At 53.1% G+C, this 8,447-nt stretch overlaps 2 protein-coding genes across 3 annotated transcripts in view; one reads left to right on the forward strand and one right to left on the reverse strand.

Moving 5' to 3' along the window:
- Positions 1 to 6,329, reverse strand: part of DKK3 (dickkopf WNT signaling pathway inhibitor 3) — a 47,545-nt gene extending 41,216 nt beyond the window's left edge. The window contains exons 1-2 of one of the 2 annotated variants that reach the window (XM_045484523.1): positions 6,151 to 6,329; positions 5,392 to 5,636 (exon numbers count right to left, since the gene is read on the reverse strand). In XM_045484523.1, coding sequence (XP_045340479.1) covers positions 5,392 to 5,604 — 213 coding nt within the window. In that variant the 5' untranslated portion in view covers positions 5,605 to 5,636; positions 6,151 to 6,329. Of the gene's footprint in view, positions 1 to 5,391; positions 5,637 to 6,094 lie in introns of both variants that reach the window. The other variant, XM_045484522.1, reaches the window with a different exon arrangement.
- Positions 5,847 to 6,650, forward strand: LOC123600472 (formin-like protein 3). The gene has a single exon (XM_045482520.1). The coding sequence runs from the start codon at positions 5,847 to 5,849 to the stop codon at positions 6,648 to 6,650; it is 804 nt and encodes a 267-aa protein (XP_045338476.1).
- Positions 6,651 to 8,447: the final 1,797 nt, after the last annotated feature.

The raw sequence follows: 8,447 nt of genomic DNA on the forward strand, positions 1-8,447 counted from the left end.
TTGTCCCCAAACCTTTGCTGCAGGGTCTGGTGGTGAGGGGTGGCAAGAGCCAAACATCCCCAAGACAGCCCCTTACCTGATACAGGTAGGGCAACAGCTATGTCTCCTTCCCCACCCCACCTCTTGGGTACAACAGAGACCCTTGTAGAGGGTCAGCTGACTAGTTCCCAGGGTCTCCCCTATTTCTGGCTCTTCTTGAACATGTGTTCTTCTCTGGTGTCACATTTTTTTTTTTTAATGTTTATTTATTTTTGAGAGAGACAGACAAAGAGCGAGTGGGGAGGGGCAGAGACACACACACACACACACACACACACACACACACACAGAATCCGAAGCAGGCTCCAGGCTCTGAGCTGTCAGCACAGAGCCCGACGTGGGGCTCAAACCCACGAACCGTGAGATCATGACCTGAGCCGAAGTCGGAGGCGCCCCTGGTGTCAGATTTCTGAGGCTGCTGGTCTCAAATCCTCCAGTCTTATGAGCCTCCGTGACACTTATACCAGAGATGTCATTCAACCTGAAGCTGCATCCAATTTCCCCTTGTGTGTGTACCACCGTGCCCCACCTTGAGCGAGTAGTTGACAATGTGACCAGTTCATAGCTGACTGGACTCAAAGAAAGGCCAGTTGAGCCAATCCGATACTCTCTCTAGGATTTAAATGAGAGACACAAAGAGAAGTTCTAGTTGGTGGCTGGCAGTTTTCCAACACTGCTATCTTTGACTCTGGGCTATTTTTACTTCTCAAAACTAATCCTCAAAAAGATTCTCCTATTTAAAAAAAAAATCACTGTCTTCTATTCTCTCATGTACTAATTAAGGCACCTCTTTTTTCCTGTGTCTCTCAACCACATTTGATGAGCTGGGATGGATACGGGAAAAGAACTGCCATGTCGTGACGTAGCACAAAAACACTGAACTAGAAGTGAGTCTGGGAGACACAAATGAGGACTTGGTCAGCAACTGCTGTGTTTGACCCTGAGAGGATTGCCAAGGTGTCCGAAACTTGATCACTGGATTCATCATCATTGTGGTCATCGTCACAATAGACGGCCTGCACGTTTGGGCATCAGCTATGTCTGAGCCAATGCGCCATGCCTTCCCTGCCTCCCTGAGCATTCACAGCAACGCTAGGAGGAAGGTGTTATTGCCCTCATTCTGCAGATGAAGAACACGAGTGAAGAGAAGTGAAGGGACCCTTCCTAAGTCATCACATCACATTGTTAGTAAGCGGCAAAGCTCAGACAGAACTCAGGGCAATCTGACTCCGGATATTGTGACTTGTCCAGTGTGATTCTGCCCTGTCTGAGTAGCTTATGCATTTACTGGGGAGATAGCAGAGCCCCACATAAACTACTTTGGGGATGATTATGACAGTTTCTAGAAGCAAGCCAGGGGTTTAAAGAAATGAAAAGAAAGGCCTCCAGGAGGAGGAGGAGGGGTGACTGAGCTGGTCTCCAAGAATGGGTAGGATGTGAACGGAAAGGGGCACGAGGAGGCAAGGCTGTGGCAGCCTGGACAAGAATGGTGTGTGTTGTTGGCTGGGGCACAGGGTCCACGTTGGGCACAGGATAAACTGGTGGATGATGAAGTAGAGAGGGACTCATGGGCAGATCCAGCTGTCAGCACAGAGCTCAACGTGGGGCGCGAACCTACAAACCATGAGATCATGACCTGAGCCGAGGTCGGACGCTTAACCAACTGAGTCACCCAGGTGCCCCTTAAATTTTTTTTAAGTGACAGATCCTGGAATGTTTAGTGACAGAAAAGATACACCTGGAAAGAGCAGGAGACTGAAGATGCTAGAGAGGCTATATCCAGAAGCAGAAGGGAATATTTTCATGTTTTTAAAATTCCCACTGGAACCTGAATCCTCCAGTTTGGCTTTCGAATAATCGACAAATTACCAAATCTAAAGTTTGCTCTGGGCTGAGCAGAGATTCTTTTTATAAAACCTTCTCCCTCTCAACCAGTGGTTATTTCAATAGAATGAGCTAATAGTTCTCTAATGGCACCATGAACTAAAAGTACAGTTTACAATGGAAATTTCAACCACAACTATTACTGCCACTAGCAAGAGAAACTTAAGCCTACAGCAATAGGAGTTGCTTCATAAAGGAGGAATGTGCATGTTATAAAAAATGGCATTTAGAGCTGGTTGTTTCTGTGTGTCTGTTAAAGGGGTATAGCAGGAAAAACTGGGGAGATAAATCGAGGCTTGGTATTGGGGCTCTTCCTTGGAATACCCGAAGTGATTAAGAACATTCTAGAATGTGTCAGTTACAATGAACAGAAGGAAGGGAGGGGAAGAACATGGTTTTATCCTCAAAACACACTCATCAGTAACATATAGAATATTAAAACATCAAAGTAGGAACAGCCTATATTGAACCATTTGGACGTATGCTTCCCCCAGTAATGATCCTACAAGTACAGTTAACTTCATCTTTCCCTTAACAGTAATCAGCAGCTTGGGGTGCCTGGGTGGCTCAGTTGGTTAAGCATCCGACTTCGACTCAGGTCATGATCTCGCAGTTCACGAGTTTGAGCCCCGCGCCGGGCTCTGTGCTGACAGCTCAGAGCCTGAAGCCTGCTTCACATTCTGTGTCTCCCTCTCTCTCTGCCCCTCCCCCATTCATGCTCTGTCTCTCTCTCTCTCTCAAAAATAAACATTAAAAAAAAAAAGTAATCGGCATCTCGAGTCAGCTGGGATATTTAAAATATCAGGAAATTACTTGAAAGCAGATTCATTATGCAACTATGTAAACAACTAATCCATCTGTCCTGGTCCTTTCCTCAGGGAAGTAAATAGCAACTATCCTGTATTTATGAGATGTGAGGGGCTTTCCGGCAGTCACTTTTATTTTTTTTTAATGTTTACTTATTTTCAGAGAGAGACAGAGACAGAGTCAATGAGTGGGAAAAAGGCAGAGAGAGAGAGAGAGAGAGAGAGAGAGAGAATCCCAAGCAGTGTCCATGCTCGATGCAGAGCCTAACTCGGAGGCTCGATCTCACTACTGGGAGATCATGACCTGAGCCCATGTCAAGAGTCGGTCGCTTAACCGACTACACTACCCTGGCACCCCTCCGGCAGTCTCTTTTAAAAAAATTAATACTAATAGCCACAATCTATTGAGACTCTATTAAGTATCAGACACTGGTGGTTCTTTGTCATCATCCACGCTGGTACTATTAATATGACGACAACGACAGCCATTTCTTCTTGGGAACCAACAATCTCCCATAACCCTGACCGCAAACTCAGGGGGTGACTTCTATTACACAGTCTTACTTAATCCCATTTTAGACAGCAGACAACTTGCTTTACCTGCATCCTCTCGTTTACATCCCCCCTTAGCCTAGCGGAGGCGGGGGGACATTTCCTAAATCCCACCACTAGTAAGTGGCAGAGCTAGGACCAGACGGAGAAAGGTTGATTCCCACGGCCTGTTCTCCTGCCATGCAGGTGTTCAGCCTCTCTCAACCTGTCCTCACTGCCATCGAGGACACTCTCTGGGGAGTGACCACTGAGCAGGACAGAGGTAGCAGCCAGCAGATCTCCTGGTGGCAAACTTCCACCAGCCCACCTTCACAACCCAAGCAGAGGTGCATCTGGAGGGAGGAAGCTGGGGCCCTGGCAGAGACAATGAGGACAACTCCCATGGAGTAGACAGGCCACTAAGAGCTGCTGATCCCAAACTGCTCTGATCAATGAGCAGGACTAAAGAGGCCCCTGCTTCTCCCTCATCTCCCTCAGCAGGCGCCACCATCAGAAGACCATGCTGCACAAACAAGTTCACACGGAATAAAAACATGGAGTTGACCTCATCAGTCTCAGTGGGAATCCGTGTGCAACAGGGAAAATCCTGGAACCCAGAGAAAGAAAGCAGATGACCCACCCTGGCACCAGAAGGATCACGAGCTCCATTAATATGCAGGGGCAGAGTAAGAGACGTTAGGGTCCATCTGATTCCCCTCTCCTTTAAATTGTTCCATGTCATGATTCTATTGCCTTCACAGGAAATAGAACGTCTGTCCATGGGTTTTGGAACCTGGCCTGTCCAGTGGATGTTCAGTACAGCTTCCCACACAGCCGCCTCCCAATCCAATGTCCCCTTCACTGCATACTCCATCAGGCTGACTGCTGTGGGAAGGAAGGGGAAATATCCCCAAACTACGCAGATTGTGGGGAGAAAGCAACCTGACCCGGTAGACCAGAGCTAGCATTTAAGGCTCTGTCCAGATGGAATGTAGAGAAATGGGTGGGAAGATGCCTGACACCCCCTGCCCCCAGCCTGGACATCTGGTCTCTTGCTGACTCCTTCACTGGGATGGCTGGCTTCTCTCCAAACACAGGCTACATACAGCCAGAGCCAGGCCGGACAGTGACCATGCCCACCGACCCCAGGCACCAGGGACAGCTCCTAACACCTGGGCTGGGAGGGCTGGGCCAGCTGCACCTCTTGCCCTCATGACAAATGGGTGTTCACCATAGAGGATGCCATCCATAGTGTCTGGACCTGGGAAGTGATGGAAAGAAGAAGCCAGGCAAAGTTCTGCTAAGGTATCTGGTACCTGATAATAACAGTTGCTGTATATTGCCCACCTATTATATGCCAGGTGCCCACACATACCATGGCATTTAGTTCTAACAGGAAAGCGAGGTACAGGATGTTAAGGGACTTGCCCAATGTCGCCCTGCTAGTCAGTGGCAGAAGAGAACCTTGAGCCCAGGACTGACTCCAAAGCACTACTGAGATGGAGGTGGGTTGCCTTCCACATTGCCCTCCCCACGCCAACCCCCACATCTCAAAACGCACACTGCTGGGATTCAGGATTCTGATTTTCCTTCGTTGCCTCACACGGCATTTGGGGAAGCCCAGACAGACCAGCAGCAAAGCTTTCGGGGCTTTTTGTCCTCACGTGGCATCCTAACTATGTCTTGAGAAGATGGCACAAGTTCAGAGCCCGACGTACAAGCTAGAACTTGAGATCCCTGGAACTTCCTCTGCCTCTCTGCAAAACCACAGCGCTGGAATACCAGGGGCCATGCAAGCATCCGCTTACGACAGGGGGGAGGGGACAACTGCACACTTGAAGACAATTGCAGGGTAGTGGCCAGCGGCCTGTAAGCAGGTGGTGACCCCGGCTGCCCCTGGGTGAGCCCAGCCGGAGGCTCTCGGTGAACAGGCCCAGATCCAGATCTTTTGGCAGGAAAGTCAGAATGAGATGGGAGTTGAGATCACCCTGCGCTGCGGCCGGATCACTCCGAATCTGCTGCCCGCTCTTTCCAGCCCCTTCGCGGAACGGAGGAACCCGGCCAGCGCTCCGAGCACTGCTTCCCCCAGCCAGGGGCTATCCCGGGCCGCCCGCCCGCCAGACGCACCCACCTCTTCCACGGCGCTGCGCAGTTTGTGCTGCGTGTCCTCCATCAGCTCCTCAACCTCGCGGAACATCTCGTTGAGGGTGGCCTCCTCCTGCGGGTAGCTGAGAGCCGGGCCGGGCTCGACGGGAGCCGCGGTCGCCGTGGGAGCCGGCGCAGGGGCCGTGGGGACCGCCGCCGCCAGCAGCAGGCACAGCAGGGTGCCCCCGAGCCGCCGCATCTCCGCTCTGCGCCCGCCGCCGCCGCTGCCGCCTGCGTCCCAGAACGCGGTCAGAGGCGCGCCGACCACCCCCACGCCGGCCCCGGCGCCCCGCCCCGCCCTGCACCCCGGCCCGCCCCCGGCGCCCCTCTACCCCCCAGAGTGCCCTCGGGGCGCGGCGCCCCCCGCCCCCACCGCTCCATCCCTTCCGCACCCCCACCCCCTCCTCCAGCACTGGCTGAGCTCTTCCCCGGCCCCCAGGGATGCCCCCCTCCCCGGAGCAGCGACAGAGCCTAGTCCCCAACGCCCGTGGCGCTCCCCCCACACCCCCGCTCACGCCCCCGCCGCCCCCGGTTCGAGAACTGCCCCTTCACGACCAGGTCCCAGCGCAGCTCGAGCGCCACGACCCCACTCCCAGCCCAGCCCTGGGCAGCCCACTCTGGGGCGATCCGAGCGCCCGTCAGCACCCTCCCCGCGGGATCGGAACCCGGTCGAGGGCCTGGCCCCTCACCGGTCCAGACGAGACCGAACAGAGCCGCCCCTTCCCCGCCGCCGTCCCTCACGCACCCAACTGGACAGAGCCGCGCTCGGGTTGGACCTGCCAGGCCTCGCCGGGACGCCGCCGCGGGCTGCGGGAACGGGAGCGGCGCGGGGGCGGGGATCGCGCAGGGATGCGGCAGCGCTGGTACCCGGCGAGCCCGCAGCGCGCCCCGCCCGCCCGGCCCCCGCCCCGCGGGAGGGGCCGCCGCCCAGTCCCACGCCATTGGCCGGCCGGGCGACCGCGACCCCGCGCCGCAGGCCTGCCTCCTCGGCCGCGCGAGCCGCCCCTTCCCTGCATCCATTCCTGTCCATTGTCATCCCTGGTCTGGATTCTCGATACAGCTTACGGTAGGCGCGGGGAGGCTGTTCTCCCCGCGTCCCCCTTGCCCTTTCCAAGCCATCGTGTACCCAGCATGCAGGGTAAAGCCCCAGCCCCCCAGCCTGGGGGCCGAGGACCCTCACAGGCTGGCCTTAACACGCCTGCCGTGCTTGACGCCTCACTGCAGCCAAAAAAAACCCACTTGTAGCTCCCGGAGTAGGTCGTGAGAATGTGAGCAAGCTCCTCTAGGGCGACACAGCAGAGTGGTTGAGGCCAGACAGCGGCGGCCAGACTGCCTGGTGTGAATCCCAGCTCTGCTCCTTGGGACTTGACCAGTCTGGCCAAGTCACCAGATTTGTCTGCGCTCCGGTTAGTCCAAACGGAAAAAGGAGGTTAGAGTGGCAAGGGGACCTACTAGTTAACAAGCATAACACATGCAGAAAAGTGCGGGGCATGTGGTAAGTGGGATATGTTGGCGAATCATCGTGGGAGCAGAACTTTGTTTTATTCACAGCAGTCTCCCCAGCATCTAGCTAACTTCTCCCCATCTTTAAAGAACCAGAAGTCTCTCCAGTGCTCTCCAGGCTCCTCCCCATTTCTCCTCTAGCTCCCCAGCACCATGTGCTGTCCCATTGCCCCAGCCTTGCCATGGTCTGTCTGGTCACTGGCCCATTCCCCGCCCCCCCCCCCCCCCGCAGTGACCAGGAGCCCTTGGGAAGCAGAGAATGACTTGCTCACCTTTGTGTCACTAGGGCCATAGCCATAATACACACTTGGCCCCTGAGAAATGGATGGGCTCATTAGTATAACAATAGCTATTAGTATTTTGATAAAGCGATACCATTACTGAGTGCTGTGTGCCAGGAACACAAATTAACTGATTTAATTCTGAGGTTGGTACTACTGCTTTTATTCCCATTTTACTAATAAGGAAACTTTTGGGGAGCCCGGGTGGCTCAGTCAGTTGAGCATCCGACTCTTGGTTTCAGCTCAGGTCATGATCTCACAGTTCATGAGTTCGAGCCCCACACTGGGCTCTGTGCTGACACTGTGGAGCCTGCTTGGGATTCTCTCTCCCTCCCTCTCTCTGCCCCTCCCCTGCTCGTGATGTGTCTGTCTCTCTCAAAATAAATAAAATAAAAACTTTAAAAAAAATAAGGAAACTTTTCTAAGGCCAGGTAGCTAGTAAGTGGTCGAACCCAGGAATCTGGCTTCAGAGAGTCTTCACCCCCTGGCTGCCAAACTCCTCTGCTATAAACTGCCCAGGCGGTGTTGGAGCTGACTTGGGAGTATAAAATGAAATATTCTGTAGGTGACTACTTGGAAAACGTGTGTTTGAACACGAAGAAATTCAGGACATGCCACCCCAGATATGTCATTTAGGCATACTGATTTTTTAAATGTTTATTTATTTATTTTGAGAAAGAGTGTGAGAGACAGAGCATGAACGGGGAAGGGGCAGAGAGAGAGGGAGACACAGAATTTGAAGCCAGCTCCAGGCTCCGAGCTGTCAGCACAGAGCCCGACTCGGGGCTCAAATTCACAGACTGTGAGATCATGACCTGAGCCGAGAGGTGCCCTGGCATACTGATTATTTTGAGCTGAAGGCACTTGAGAAATAGCAGATGCAGGAAAGGCTCTCAGACGTCCCCTTTCCTACCTAGAAACACCATGAAATTCCCTATGAGAGAGGTGCCTTCCCTGTACCAGCAAGAGAAGCATGTCCTTATCACTAAGTAGGTACTGGGAACCGATGTCAAAATGGATCTGTATAAACAAATTTACTAAAATGACCCTTACTTTCCACCAGCTTTCCCCCCACCCCAGATCTAGTTGCTACCCCACAATTTACCATCTCAAGCCCAGAGGCCTTTGCCCTCATTACTTCACAAAGTTATTGTTTCTTTGTCTAAAACATCTATAAGCTTTCTGCTCTGGTCACTTCCCTGGGTCCTCATTTTCTTGTGAAGGCTCCCAGGTACACATGGAATTTTAGTACAATTTG

This window comes from Leopardus geoffroyi, chromosome D1 (genome assembly GCF_018350155.1).
Source record: "Leopardus geoffroyi isolate Oge1 chromosome D1, O.geoffroyi_Oge1_pat1.0, whole genome shotgun sequence".
NCBI classification, from domain to species: domain Eukaryota; kingdom Metazoa; phylum Chordata; class Mammalia; order Carnivora; family Felidae; genus Leopardus; species Leopardus geoffroyi.

Excerpts from the sequence above, each read along its gene's own strand:
- LOC123600472 (XM_045482520.1), top strand. The coding sequence starts at position 5,847 with ATGCCCCCCTCCCCGGAGCAGCGACAGAGCCTAGTCCCCAACGCCCGT.